Raw genomic sequence first — 15,911 nt, 5'->3', positions numbered from 1 at the left:
CACTGATCTTAGTTTATTACTGGCTTACCACTCATTTGAAACAAACCATGATTCTGGTTCACACAGCAAGCCATTCTAGGACTTGCTCATACCACAAACAGCATCTGCAGGGGAGGGAGGAAGCTGTATAAAACCAGTGGGGGGAGGTATGTTCATGATTATCCCATGGCTGGGTTAGCGTGGCATGCAAACCAGCTCTAGGCCTTGTCTGGAATTCACCAAGGAAGCAATACAAAAAGATAGCCAAGCTATGCTTTTGAATTATGGTGCTGGAGGAGACTCTGGAGAGTCCCATGGACTGCAAGAAGATCAAACCTATCCATTCTGAAGGAAATCAGCCCTGAGTGGTCACTGGAAGGACAGATCGTGAAGCTGAGACTCCAAGACTTTGGCCACCTCATGAGAAGAGAAGACCCTGGAAAAGACCCTGATGCTGGGAAAGATTGAGGGCACAAGGAGAAGGGGACGACAGAGGACGAGATGGTTGGATAGTGTTCTCGAAGCTACCAGCATGAGTTTGACCAAACTGCGGGAGGCAGTGGAAGACAGAGGTGCCTGGCATGCTCTGGTCCATGGGGTCACGAAGAGTCGGACACGACTAAACAACAAAAACCACGTAGCTGAAAGCAAAAGTTGTTGGGCTTATCTCTGAACAAACATGAAGCTCCCTCCTGCTGGGACTAGCACGAAGAGGAAAAATATACAGAAATGCAATCTGACAAATCCTTAGCACCACAACGTTGTGCTGCTTTGATGATGCCAGAAGTAATACAATCCTTTCAGGTCACCCACTACAGCTCCCACATTTTTGTGCGAGCAAAACTCTGGTAGTCCCGAAGTAGTAAAAACAAGTAAGAACTGTTGACTTTGAAAATGGAAGAGGCTACTCCCTTTGACTTGGCAATAGCACAGCCCTCTGGGAAGGCTGAAAAGTTGTTTCCATGAGAAGCAAGTGGCAAGTGAGGGAAAAGAGCTTTTGAACATTGCAATGACAGTCACTAATTCAAGCATGTCTTTGCCCATGCCCTGATCTCTATCAGATGGAACAAGCGACTAATTTTATCATACTTAATCTCCAAAACCTCTAATTAAAACATCACACAGCTCGCCAATGTGTAAGTTGCTCTGGTTCTAATTCAGCAAATGGCTTTTGTGGTTTTCTCTGATTTACTTTTCCTCTTGCCAGTTTAAACAATCTCCTGTGCAGGCGGAGAAGCGACTCCAGGCATTTTCAGAGAATACAATAAACGTCCCACATAATCTGCACCTTTTGCCACACAGCTGTACACTCCCCCCCCCCAAAAAAAACCCAACAATGTGCTAAAGATAACTTAATTTTGCAATGTAATTAAAATGGCGCTTTATCTGTCGGCATACAGCATAAAACAGAATGCACAATGTTATTCATCAATGAGCAAAACTGGTAGGCTTCTCAATGGGATATTATTTCAGACATAAATTCAGTCACGGGCAACAAGTTTCCTCATGTGTTATCTTTACAAATAACACAATAATAATTGAAGAAAATTAAGGATTGCATCCAACTTTAGTCATAACCCACTGAGATCAATGGATAGGATCAATCCTATTTCAGTGGGTCTATGAACATGGCTCAGTCGGATACAACCCAAACAGTATTTTCTTCTAGAAGGCCTCTATGGTAGGTCACCTCAATTTTTGCTAGTAACAGTAGTTAGTGTTCAGCACTCAGCCATTTTTGCATCTTCTCTCTTACCACAACCACATAAGTTACCAGTATTATCTATAGTATTATTCCAATTTTGCTTTGAGGGGGGTGCGCGCACATGTGAAACTGATGGACAGATGTTCACTCACAGAGGGGATGAAATCTGAAACACCAGCTCATAAAAACTTAGTTGCTGCAAGAGACCAGCAATGTATATAGAAATTCCACAATACCTTTTAATGGCTAAGGAAGCATTTGTTCACAGTATGACTGGTGGTTTAAAAACTAGTGAATCCTGTTTCCTATCTCAAGATTTCCTACCTCAAGATTTAAAGCCAGGCATAGGCAAACTCCGGCCCTCCAGATGTTTGGGACTACAATTCCCATCATCCCTAGCTAACAGGACCAGTGGTCAGAGATGATGGGAACTGTAGTCCCAAACATCTGGAGGGCCGGAGTTTGCCTATGCCTGTTTAAAGCCCTAAACGGCCTCAGCCCAGTATACGTGAAGGAGCATCTCCACCCCCATCGTTCTGCCTGACACTGAGGTCCAGCGCCGAGGGCCTTCTGCTGGCTCCCTCACTGCGAGTAGCGAGGTTACGGGGAACCAGGCAGAGGACCTTCTTGGTAGTGGCACCCGACCTGTGGAACGCCCTCCCATCAGGTGTCAAGGAAATAAGCAACTATCTGACTTTTAGAAGACATTCCCCTGTTTAGGGAAGTTTTTAATGTTTGATGTTTTATCGTGTTTTTAATATTCTGTTGGGAGCCGCCCAGAGTGGCTGGGGAAACCCAGCCAGATGGGCGGGGTATAAATAATAAATTGTTATTATTATTATTAAGATAAAAGCAACCCAGGAAATTATTCCCCTGATGTAGTCATTCTAATGTCAACACGAGGCGTACAAGAGTTAATACATGCTATGGCTAACAGGCATAACTAGGCTATGAGTGCAACTGCCTCGGGTGATCACTGGAGCAATGGACGTACAGCTCTGAAGAGTTCTCAGATTCTGGGCTGACCGTACCCATCCAAGTTCTCCACTAGGTCCCACAAGACAGGAAGCACTATAGAAGGCTTCCTGTTTGGGATGGGACTTTGCCCGAGCAACAACAGTTTTCCTGGCTCTGGTGTGCTTCTATGTTCTTTGGCTCCGATTCCTGGCTAGCTCCTTGCCTCTGATTCCCCAGCCCAACTCCTCACTCCCTTCCGACAGTGGCCAATGGCTCAGCCCTGACAGCGTGGACTGCACCCAAATGAAGCTGACTTTGCTTAGTTCTTATGTGGGAGAACTAATTAAAATGAAACGGAAAAATACGATTCATCATAGCGGGTGTAAATCGGCCTTTGTATACCTTTATAAATTATCAGATTTATACATCAGCCAATGAAAAGCAGCGAGAATTTCCAAGCATAACTTTTTTCTTTTTTCTGAAAGCTGTAAATGTATTACTCATTTTCAAAAGGAGAAGAGGGTGGGGAAGAGAATTTATTCCACATTTCCTCAAAATCTCAGCATTTAATAGCCTGGACAGCAGTTTTGTTTTTTTCTGAAGTAACTTGAACATAAACATTTGTCAGGCTTAGGAAAATGGCACAGACAAAGGATGCTGAACTCTGCTCAGCGCCGTTACTTTACTCCCTGTAGTCCGTCTCCTGACATCAGGTATTATTTTTCTTCCATTTATACTCCAATACCAGAAGTGAACGAAAAACAGCTTTGGGGTGTGGGGAAGAAGCTGAAGAGAGAAACTTCTTGAGGAGTGGGTTCGCCACTCACCAGAACATCCTTCTGCATTTAAATCACGCAACTGCCCACATGACCAATAGTCAAGGACAATAAAAGCTGTAGTTCAGAAACATCTGGAAAGCTAAAAGTTAGTGGCTCTTGTATTATACGGCCTGCACATTTTTTGGTAAGCTGTCTTTTGAGTATTTTTGTGGAAAGGTTTACTAAGTAAGATACACTGTAGGCAGAGCGAGGGAGATGTTGAAGCACGGACGGCTGCTTCACATTTATGAAATTACCTCAGAGCATGGAAGGGGGAACCTGTGGTCCTCTGAAACTGTTGGATCCCAACTTCCATAAGCCTCAGACAACATGGCAAATGATTGGGTGTAGGTGGAGTCCAACATCTGGCGGCCACAGGTTTCCCAACATGAATTAAGAGAAACACATTCTTCCTTTCAGCATATTTTGGAAGTACTGCAAGACTACCTGCTTTGGTTTTAGTTACCAGAAAGCAGGTATATCGAGGAACAGAGAGCCAAGGAAACATTGAGGTCTTGGTTAGATGATATGATATCCGGGTGTGCAGGGAGGAGCTAAAACTATGGTAAACTCCATGAAAAAGCAAGTTCATATCCACATAAGTGACATCCTGCCTGCACGAAGGCTTGAATGCTACAGAAGAAAGTGACTTTTGGTGCAGTTTACCTTGAGAGTACTTCAGTGAGCTTTACAAAACCGGCGTACGCCAGCTCAAACGCTCCTCTGTGCCTTGACTTCAGAAGGTGATGCTTGAAATACTCCCCAATCTCTTTCACCTAGAAAAACGGTTTGGATTTTCTTAAGAAAACTGCAAGGATTTTACACACAAGTACTTTTGACAGGCTATGAAGAATGGTATCGCAGACAGAGCCAATGCAATTGTTTACATAGCCCCATTGAAACCTATGGTCTGCTCCCGAGTTTACTTATGTAAATCAACTGCACTGTTTCTCCTGACAGCAACTCTTAGCATTGCTTGCATGCATTAGTTGTTAAAGGCTGCTTTTTATACTTTAGAGGGCTGGTTAGCCATTAGCTCACACCCATGCCATCTTTCCACAATGTGTAAACACAAGGAGGGCAAGCGTGATCCGGATCATGCCATAAGTCAGAGGTGGGGAACCATTCCAATGGTGGAGGTACATTGTTGATGACTCCACACTCTCTGGGTCTTGTACACAGCTCTCAGACAGATGAAAACATCTGCTGGAGACAACATGCAAATACAAATATTAGCACTACTTCCCTGCGCATAGGATAGCCAAAAAGCAAGGGATACACTAAGAAGTTTGTCACCAGTACCCTTTCAAGTAGCCGGTTGAAGTTTAAAACAATGGCATTGCCTTTGCAGGAGCAGGATTTGACCTCCCAGTTCCCCCCACCTCCAGCCTCCTGAGAAAGGCTGACAGAAGAGGAGGAAAGCATGTTGTGTATATCAGACTGCCAAGATGGAAACTGGTCTGGTTGAAACCATATGGGAAAGGGAAAAGGTCATCAATTAAACCCAGAAATCTAATAAATCCAAAATATTTCCAAATGAAATACTTGTGGTAAGCTAATTTCTTGTAAACACTGTAGTCCGTTCTCTTGAACAGTCCCAGATGGTGTGCTAGCCTCCATGAGGTTTTAAAAAAAGGGAAGGGGGGCGTTAGAAAAGCAGTCCTGAATGGGCATAATTCTGTCATCCAGCCTGTGGGGAACACGATACCCTCAATCCATCAATGTGTTTGCTGTCGAAAATTACAGACCATAAAAGCTATACTAAAATGGCAATTTCATCGGCTCTCACCTTGCCGTTTGCCAAATGAGAAACATATAAGTGGAAGTGAAGCTGAAGCCAGTTAAACAAATTCTCAATCTTTAATGGATAGATATATGACTAACCCCCTCCATTAAATAAATGGAAGGCTCCCCAAGTATGGATGGCCTGAATAGCAACTTCAGATTACACTTGAAAGTGCCCTTTCTAAAACACTCACCTATGAGAATACTTTATCGTAACTGGTAATCAGTGTAAACAGTAATTAAATGTACCTAAATGGAAAATCAGTAAACAATTTGCAGTGCTAAAGCACTGTTTTATTCAAAATTCCTCCCTGGTATAAGCAGTCACGAATCTTCCCTGAATATTTTTGTCCCTTAAAACAATCCTTTGAGCTACTTCTCGATGCCAAATTATAGAGAAGTGAACCAATTAAAAGAATCTGAAATTTTAAGTAAGCACAGCTGCTGTTAAAATCTAGCCAACACCTTTCTCCCCCCACCCAAGTGTCTGTCCATAAAATGTCAGCATTATTTGGAAAACAGCAAGGCAGGTTTTTTTAAAAAAGATGTGATAGACAAAAGGCCAACAGTAATTCGTTCCAATACTTCATATACAGTTCCAAGGACAGAAGATTTCAAACCATAGAATATTAAATAGTCTTACCTGCTGTACTGTTATCAGTGCATCCGGACAATTGGGAAGTGCCTGTAAAGGCAGAAGCTGACACAACTTGCCTAAAAGTAATGATATTTCCTTCATACTTCGCCAGCAACAAACCAGCACCATCTGAGCCGTTACGTCACATGTCTGCTGTTCTTCATCTTAAACAAATAAGTATAATGGATATATGTAGAGACAGCTAAAGACTTCTGTTCCAGCAAGGCAACCCAGGCATACAAATTTAGCAGTAAATTTTGACACACAATTTCAGTACCTGACATTCAGGAGACATCTTAAGGCAGCCCTGTTCAGGGAAGTTTTTAACGTGTGATATTTTATTGTATTTTTGGTTTTTATGGAAGCCGCCCAGAGTGGCTGGGGAGGCCCAGCCAGATGGGCGGGGTATAAATAATAAATTATTATTATTATTATTATTATTATTATTATTATTATTATTATTATTATTTAAAATGACGGATTACATTTTTTAAAAAATATTTCAACGTTATTTATTTTTTAAAGGAATATTTATACAATGCCTATTGTAAACCGCTTAAGAGGCCTTTCGTTCTAGTAAGCCATGTATACATTTTGTTAAATAAAGTAAATAGACAAGGATGGAAACAATTCCTGCCTGAAACCCTGGACGGCCACTGCTGTCCACTTAAGTCAAGGCAATACTGAGCTTGATGGACCAATGGTCTGAGTCAATCTGAGACAGCTTCCTATGTTACTAGATTCCCCAAGGCCAGAATTTGCAACCAGCATGCGTTGCTGGCATTTTATGTCTAGGTTACGCAGGCTGAAACCCTACCTGCCCATGGACTGTCTCGCCAGAGTGGTGCACGCTCTAGCTATCTCCCGCTTGGACTACTGCAATGAGCTCTATGTGGGGCTACCTTTGAAGGTGACCCAGAAACTGCAATGCGGCAGCTAGACTGGTGACTGGGAGTGGCCGCCGGGACCACATAACACCGGTCCGAAGAGATCTGCATTGGCTCCCAGTACGTTTCCGAGCACAATTCAAAGTGTTGGTGCTGACCTTTAAAGCCTTAAATGGCCTTGGTCCTTTATACTTGAAAGAGCGTCTCCACCCCATCATTCAGCCCGGACACTGAGATCCAGCGCCGAGGGCCTTCTGGCGGTTCCCTCATTGCGAGAAGTGAGGTTACAGGAACCAGGCAGAGGGCCTTCTCGGTAGTGGCGCCCGCCCTGTGGAATGCCCTCCCCTCAGATGTCAAGGAAATAAGCAATTATCCTATTTTTAAAAGACATCTGAAGGCAGCCCTGTTTAGGAAAGTTTTTAGTATTTAATGCTGTATTGTTTTTAACACTCGATTGAGAGCTGCCCAGAGTGGCTGGGGAAACTCAGCCAGATGGGCGGGGTATAAATAATAAATTATTATTATTATAGGTTCTAATCCTAAGTACAGCGAGAGAAGTCATGAATAATAACGCCAAGGTCACAGGTTCGATCCCCTTATGGGGCAGCTGCATATTCCTGCACTGCAGGGCATTGGAATAGATGATCCTCAGGGTCCCTTCCAACTCTACCATTCTATGACTCTATGGCGTAGGATCTCAGGCAATGAAAGCAGGCGACATGTCCTTGCTCAGAAGACCTTCAGCTTCTCTTGCCAAACAGTTGATTAGGCTCCCAGGCCTCACATGAGAGATCTCCTTGGCTTCCTGAAGCCAGTCCCCTCTCTGAACAGGTGATCAGCACCGTCCCAGTTCTACTGTCTGTTTAGCATAACACACACACAAAAAACCCTGGTACTAAAACCTGTTTAGCATAACACACACACAAAAAACCCTGATAACAGACTTATCTGTTTCCTGCAACATCCTTTTCCATGTGCAGGGCAAGATCTAAAAAAACATATACACACCTGTTTTCACCTGTGATTTCCTCTCAGTGGACCAGGGCAATGAAACAATGTGGGAATAAGTTTAACATAGACAGGACACCACTGTGTGTTTTTTGTGGCAGCTGAAGAGATCACTGCTACATCAGCAAAAAAATGTCATAATCACTTTGAGGTTTTCTATAATGGAGCAGTATATAATTTTTTATTAATATATATATATAATATGATGTAAAGTCAGACCTCACCAATGGGACACACAAATAAGATTGGCTACAGGAGATGTGTTGGCCCAAAGTATTAAAAATGCAGATATTCAGTTAAAAGACTTTTAAAAAGGAGAAACAATCCCTTTTTCAACCAATCCATCTATTGCTATTAAAAACTACATGCATGAATATGAAACTGTAGGAATTAAAGGGAGGGGAAAGAATTTTAAAAAATTAACTTCATATGGCATAGATGGATTTTTACCTCAACATACCCAGCATTTTACTTGTTTTGAAATGAAAGTCCCAACGGAGGCCGTTTATAAGTGTGTGAAATTCAACTACCCCACCCAGTGGTTTTGATGTGAAAAGCAACTTTTAAAAGGATTTCCCAAAACAGACGAGAATAGTAGAGTTAATCCAGCGGGCAGGGGCTTTTCTAACAGAGGCCATTTATAAGCCACTTTGGTTCATAAAGAGAGAAAGGTAGGGACACGAAAAAGATGCTTAACCTCAACCACCACCATTCTCCCTTGCATGTGTATACACACACACACACACACACACACACACACACACACACACAAAGAGTTCACCTGAAATTACCTCTAATTTCAGTGCAAATGTTTTCCGCTCCCTCACTGGTACAGTCTAGCCTGCAGCACTCTTGGAACAATTTTGTTTCGCCGAAATAATCGTTCGTATCACGTGGCTGTATCTCACGCAGAATCAACTGCAAGCGCTCTGAACTGTCTGTGGAGAACAGAGAAAGTTGGCTTAAAAATGAACACTTTCCAAACAACAGTTGATTCATCGATATTTCCACAACACTGAGTGGACCTCTCTTCAGGAGATATTTTCACTTCTATGTCCTGAACAACCAAACGGCACAGTGAACCCCACTATTGAGAGATAATAACGGGAACGAGCAAGAAGGCTGAAGACAGTTTTGGTAAAGAACAAGCTACATAAAACTACTGCACCAAGAGATGCCATGATTTTTAGAAATATTCATGGGTTACCTGAGTCAGTATCCATTGGAATAAGACCTTCTGGTGATGAACTCTGAACTACTGGAGACACTACAGCAGAAAGCTCATAAGACATCAGAATAAGCTTTGCCACCACCTCTTTCCATTCAGGAATCAGGGTCAAATTACTGTAAGAAGAGAAAATCAAGGAATTCAAAGTAAACATTTCATTGTGACAAAATAACAACATTAACTTTATGATAATTTTTAATACTTCCTATTTCCTTACTATAATTATACAATCCATACTGCAGCTTAGAATAGCCTTCCGAAAATTTCTGATTGTGAGGAGGCTTCTAAGCACGCTCTGCGGAATGCAGTTAGAAACCCCCTTCAGACTATGGGATATCCAGCCTCCTATAACCAACATGCAAATGACTAACTGATGCATGAAGGGGTTAATACCATAAAGCAAGCTGTCCTGACAGGCTTAGCTATGTCCACTTCCCTTACCTTGGGAGGAAATGGGTGATCAAGCCTACTGTTGCTTTCCAGTCTACTAGAGAAGCTCAATGCATAAAGAGGTCTGAGCTAGTTGCTGCAGCCTAGACTGCATGGCTCATACAAGCCACTTTTGAGCTCCTATACCAATAATTTAGGATCTTTTGCCACTGTAACTAAGTCAAGTTTTACTGCCCGTGCAACGTTTTCTGAATGCACATAAATCTGACCTTTGGAGAGTCTGTAAGTAAACATGGTTACTTTTTCTATACTAGCAGAATAGGGAAGTTTTGGAATCCACAAGGGCATATTTTAAAAGGTCTAATGGCCTATATTTCCATACTTTGCTGCATATTTTGTGATTACAGTGGTACCTCGGGTTACATATGCTTCAGGTTATATACTCCGCTAACCCAGAAATATTACCTCGGGTTAAGAACTTTGCTTCAGAGTGAGAACAGAAATCGTGCAGCAGCGGCGCAGTGGCAGCAGGAGGCCCCATTAGCTAAAGTGGTGCTTCAGGTTAAGAACAGTTTCAGGTTAAGAAGAGACCTCCAGGATGAATTAAGTTCTTAACCCGAGGTACCACTGCAGAGGTTCTCTCACCAAAGAGTACTTGCCCTAAACTTTGATCTTGGCATCCAGGAATTCTCCTTTTTATAACTATTTTTCCCCCCTTCCCACCTCCACACAAAACACACAAAGATCAGAAGTTCCCCCTTTAGGGGGATGCAGGGGGTAGGATCCTGCCATGTTCCTGATTGCAGAGAGATATCTAAGTGCCTTTAGCAGAACATGGTTAAAACCCCCATCCAGCCCCAAGCTAGAGCTGGCGGGTACATGGACAATAGAGGTTGGGGCTGGTACACCCCACCTTATACTTCCTACACAAGCTATTTAATCCCTAACCTAATAACCACACAGGGGCAATATTACTCACTTTAATGATAACTGATGCAGAGCTGCTGTTATACAATGTACACGGCCATACATTGGAAATGAAGTAGCCGCTTGAAGTAAAGACTTGTCTGCTTGCCGTATTTCTCCTTCAAGGTTCACCATCAAGCTTTTGACAACTATATATTAGTACAAACAAAGGGGTGGGGAATCAAAGTGATAGTCATGGTATTTTGTACAAAATCAAATTCTTTAATAATAAACAGACAGTTGAAGACTAGATGCCATGAGAGAGCCACCTCTGAATTTAAAAGTTGGTCATGAAAACAGAAAAACAGGAAGGGGGACTGAACACACACACACACACACACACACACTCATTTTGGGGCCACAATGCAACCTTTCCCACTGGCTTCCATGAGATTTGCTCTGGAATACATAATTTTGAAGGTTTTTCCTATAGCCAACACTAAAGAGCAACATTTTGTCTGTTAGGACATAAGAGCAGGGCAGATATAATTTTGAGGCAAGGAGCATGCAACTTCTTAATCACTGTGGGAATGGAATTGATTCATTAAAGATATTTTCAAAAAGGTAATGAACGTGATCAATAAGATAACAGGATAAAATGTAAAGGACCCCTGGACGGTTAAGTCCAGTCAAAGGTGACCATGGGGTGTGGCGCTCATCTCGCTTTCAGGCCGAGAGAGCTGGCGTTTGTCCACAGACAGCCTTCCGGCTCATGTGGCTAGCATGACTAAACCACTTCTGGCGCAACGGGACACTGTGACGAGTGCCAGAGCGCATGGAAATGCTGTTTACCTTCCTGCCATAGCAGTACCTATTTATCTACTTGCACTTGTGTGCTTTCAAACTGCTAGGTTGGCAGAAGGTGGGACAGAGCAACAGGATTTGAATCACTGATCTTCCAATCGGCAAGCCCAAGAGCCTCAGCGGTTTAGACCACAGCACCACCTACGTCCCTTTAACAGGTTATGACATACCATTGATACCAATTTAGTTCTACTACATGCCTTGAAAGACTATGTTAATATTAGACACTGAAATTAGCCAAAAATTGGTCATGCTTTACCTTGCATGAGCATAACTGCTTTCTGCCAGTGCAAAGCTAACATTGAATGCAGCCCCTGTGTATATGAACAAACTGATCCCACAAGACTAAACACCCAGTGACAAGCTTTCAATTATGGTGGGAACCATTTATCAGGTTTTGAAATCAGCCATATTAGGGCACTTCCAGTTCAAAATATATTACTTTTTTTTCTTTGTCTTTCTCTGTCTTCTATGGTCACAACAAAAGCTTTCAAAGATGTACAGGAGATTTCTTTTGGGGAGAACAAAACTTCCTCTTCTGCTCAATACTGACCAGCCAAAGTGTTCTCCTCCACTGGATCACTAGACTTATCCTCATCCGGCTGGAATGTGTTCAGAGGTAGATGACTGTTTAAGCAGGTCTTCAGCAGGCCTTTCTGGTGTATTAAGAAGTTCAGCAAATAGGAAGCTGTTACACAGTCATAAGGCTTGGTACTTGTGCTGAGCTGCATCGCTACTTGAAACAACAACTGCAGTTGCTGAGGATCCTGAAGTAAAAAGTTCAACACTTTTAAATACAAGTTTGTTGAATACTGTACTGACTTACATTCTAATCCAGGCCCCTTGTTAAAGTATACTTGGGGGGGGGGGATTGTTGCTGTTATACAGGAGGAGAAACAAATCTCCTGTAAAAAGGACTTTTCAAACTAGCCACCAGGAACCACTAAAATAGAAATCGGTACCAAAAGCTTCAGATACGTGCAAGGGTCTCAGGATGAAATCCAAACTGCTGATTTCTACTAATGATCCCAACAGGTAAAGGTAAAGAGACCCCTGATCATTAAGTCCAGTTGCGGACGACTCTGGGGTTGCGGCGCTCATCTTGCTTTATTGGCCAAGGGAGCCGGCGTACAGCTTCCGGGTCATGTGGCCAGCATGACTAAGCCGCTTCTGGCGAACCAGAGCAGCACACGGAAACGCCGTTTACCTTCCTGCCAGAGTGGTAGCTATTTATCTACTTGCACTTTGACGTGCTTTCAAACTGCTAGGTTGGCAGGAGCAGGGACCGAGCAACGGGAGCTCACCCCGTCGCGGGGATATGAACCACTGACCTTCTGATCGGCAAGCCCTAGGATCTGTGGTTTAGACCACAGCACCACCCGCGTCCCTCAACGGTCCCAATACCTAACTCAATTGCCAACCCAGAGGCCAAAAAAAAAGGCATACAGGAGGAACAGCAACAGGATGGAGTCTTGGCCCATCCTGTTTTAATTCTGCTTCCAATTGGTCTACCAGGAAAACAAGTTTCGTCCCCTCCCTCATTTTCCAATGAAACAGGATTTATTTAATTTTTTTAGGGTTGGAGACTGGTAAACAAACCCATTTCTTGCTGTAAGCTCTGAAGCAGCCTTCAACCCAACATTTAAGAGTTCAACAAGCAAAATGATTACAAAATTGAGAATGTGGAGTTTTTATAAACTTTATCCATACCCGAAAATAAGGCAAGACAGGATGAAGCTTCATCAGAAGATCAAATGCCAAGATCTTTATTTCCTCAAAAGTGCTGGCAAAGCAGTGGAGCAGAGTCTGAAGCCGAGGAAGGGTGACCTCCTGTGCTACCTGAAACAGTTCTTGGCTCTGGCCTGCTCCAAAGGATACCCAACGAACACATGCAAAAGAGGGTGTTTTTGTTATAAGTCACAGAGGGAAAATGTTGTATTCTGTTTTGTTACATTTAGCTATTTAGCACTTGATTGCATTATTAAACAAAGGAATCGTACAGTTCAACGTCAACTTATTGGTAACAGTTTAGGAGAGTTTGTGGTTCAATTTACAGGACAGGTTGCCTTCTTGCAAAAAGACGAGACCTGGTATGGCTGAAGAAAAGGGAAGACAGGGTAGCGTAACATGAAGAGCCTGCGCAACAGAAGGATTTAAAAAGGAACTATGTGGCATTTCCCTCCCAACTGGTGAGCGCTTCCTTTAGAGCTACTTGCCGCGTTGAGAAGCCTAAAGTGATCATTGCCATCACGGTGGAAGGAGTGCCGCGCCAGAAAGTTTCCTCAGGAAACAGGCCATGCAAGATGAATAAACCAGTCAAAAGAGGCAGGCTGGCATCCCACGTTACAACTTGCAGCAAACATCACCATGCAGCAACTTTCCCTGTACAGTGGTGCCCCGCAAGACGAATGCCTCGCAAGACGGAAAACTCGCTAGACGAAAGAGTTTTCCGTTTTGGAGGTGCTTCGCAAAATGAATTTCCTATGGGCTTGCTTCGCAAGACGACAATGTCTTGCAAGTTCCTGCTGGTTTTTTCCCTCCCCCCCTTTTTCTAAGCCACTAAGCCGCTTATCAGCTGATCCGATCAGCAGATAAGCCGCTAAAAGCCGCTAATAGCGCTAATCCGCTAATTCGTCAATGGGCTTGCTTCGCAAGATGAAAAAACCGCTAGACGAAGAGAATCACAGAACAGATTCTTTTTGTCTTGCGAGGCACCACTGTATTGTCAATTCTCACCTGACTTTTTGTATTCAAGTTCACAGATATAAATGCAAAATGTGTGTGCGCCCCATGCAGAGAGATGCACGGTTGTTGCTTTTTTACTACATTCCAACCAAACATTCAGGGAAGGGCCCTGGGCTCCATGATAGGGCGCCTGCTTGGCCTGCTGCAGGGCCCAGGTTCAACCCCTGGAGTCTCTAGGTAGGTCTGGAAACGTTCCCTGCTTTAAACCCTAGAGAGCTCCTGCCAATCAGTGTAGACAGTACTGAATGAGATGGACCAATGGCCTGACTCCATGTAAGGCAGCTTTTTGTGAACGTGCATGCAGAAACCAGGCCCAGATTAAGCCGCTTATCGAGTGGAATTTAAATGGGAACACAGTGAAAACACACACATATGCATGCAACTTCGTACTTGATGCTTGTAATTTTTAAAAAAATTATGAAGAGCTGATAATTTCATTGGGGTATGGATATTAAAAATGCGGCAGGGATGCCACATTGCCGGATTCTGTACATGCTTTGCTAGTGTGTATGTTATATGTTTGAGTTATTATTTAAAGAGGGAAGGAGGAACAGATTTGCTAAGCATGGAAGAGGTAACCATGTAGACCAGGGGTGGAGTGTATAGGCAATCTATCCGGAAGATAATTGTACTTCGAGATAATGGTCTGACATGGGTATTCTTCCTGCCTCTGTTTACTTCCCCCTCTATATCTCTTGTTCAGCTCTTTTACGGCTGAGAACAGACTTTGAAGCCCTAATCTGCAGAAGGAAGGAACAGTGCTGGGCAACGTTACCTTTTCTGATGTTAGACATTGTTTGGAGAACGTACAGCATGGGAAGAGGTGGCTAGCTAATGAACAATCTGCACATAGCTAGTGGAGGCACATAAGCTAACAGGCTAAAGTAAAGGTAAAGGGACCCCTGACCATTAGGTCCAGCTGTGGCCGACTCTGGGGTTGTGGTGCTCATCTCGCTTTATTGGCCGAGGGAGCCGGCGTACAGCTTCTGGGTCATGTGGCCAGCATGACTAAGCCGCTTCTGGCGAACCAGAGCAGCGCACGGAAATGCCGTTTACCTTCCCGCCAGAGGAAAGCACTTTGACGTGCTTTCAAACTGCTAGGTTGGCAGGAGCAGGGACTGAGCAACGGGAGCTCACCCCATTGCAGGGATTCAAACCGTTGACCTTCTGATCGGCAAGTCCTAGGCTCTGTGGTTTATCCCACAGCGCCACCCGCGTCCCAGGTTTACAGGCTAGTTAGCTATAAATCAGATGGTTTGGGGGCAGAGTTCTTTGAAGCTTGTGGACGGACACATGGCAGCGGGGCCGTGCAAACGAAGGCTACCTGGGGGATCGCTTCCCTGCTTCTTGAGGGCTTCCAAGTGGCAGATTGAGGTGCTTGCTTGGTATGTATATATTGCTTGCTGTTTAAAATGAAATCTTCAATCTTCTCACTTATTTCTGTCTTGTATTGCCTCTGAATCTAGTTTTAAAAGAACCACCTTGCATTTGGCAAGACAAGGTCCAGGAAAAAAGATACTCCAATACACCAAGCTTTACCCATTCACATCACAGACAAATAGCAAGGAGCGAATGAGCCATATGGCACTTGAACTGCGGCACTCTCCAAATACTGGAGTACTTCTCTTCTGAAATAAAATGTTATTACTCCTCCTACTGCTGTTCCATTTTTTTTGTTGAGAAAAAGCAGGTGGCAACCGAGAAGAAAAAAGCCACTGTATTCAGTTATAATATAACCTGACCATAGACATTTAACAAAATTAGACATTTAACAAAATCTTTCCCCACCGCATTTTCAAGACAGCTTACCTTCTGATACGGGAAACGTTTCAGCTATTAATCCCAAAACAGTCAGTGCGGTAAATCTGGTTGGATGGGATGAACCAGGAAACAGGGCTCCAAAAAGGATATCACAGACAGAGGACATGAAATCCTAAGAATGGGAAACAGAAGCCACAGACAGATCAAACAGAAGACTGTCTTCAAAAGGGGTTGAGGATAT

At 43.4% G+C, this 15,911-nt stretch overlaps 1 protein-coding gene across 5 annotated transcripts in view; it reads right to left on the bottom strand.

Annotated features, from left to right (window-relative positions):
* Positions 1-15,911, bottom strand: part of THADA (THADA armadillo repeat containing) — a 161,150-nt gene that overhangs the window by 121,236 nt on the left and 24,003 nt on the right. For all 5 annotated transcript variants that reach the window (XM_082217226.1, XM_082217222.1, XM_082217223.1 and 2 more), the window contains exons 15-22: positions 15,719-15,842; positions 12,875-13,026; positions 11,718-11,931; positions 10,374-10,509; positions 8,984-9,120; positions 8,568-8,714; positions 5,888-6,045; positions 4,126-4,235 (exon numbers count right to left, since the gene is read on the bottom strand). In XM_082217226.1, coding sequence (XP_082073352.1) covers positions 4,126-4,235; positions 5,888-6,045; positions 8,568-8,714; positions 8,984-9,120; positions 10,374-10,509; positions 11,718-11,931; positions 12,875-13,026; positions 15,719-15,842 — 1,178 coding nt within the window. The remainder of the gene's footprint in view (positions 1-4,125; positions 4,236-5,887; positions 6,046-8,567; positions 8,715-8,983; positions 9,121-10,373; positions 10,510-11,717; positions 11,932-12,874; positions 13,027-15,718; positions 15,843-15,911) is intronic.

This window comes from Podarcis vaucheri (assembly GCF_965113315.1).
Source record: "Podarcis vaucheri genome assembly, chromosome: 3".
In the NCBI taxonomy this organism is placed as follows: Eukaryota; Metazoa; Chordata; class Lepidosauria; order Squamata; family Lacertidae; genus Podarcis; species Podarcis vaucheri.
This window is presented reverse-complemented; position numbering and strand designations above follow the sequence as displayed.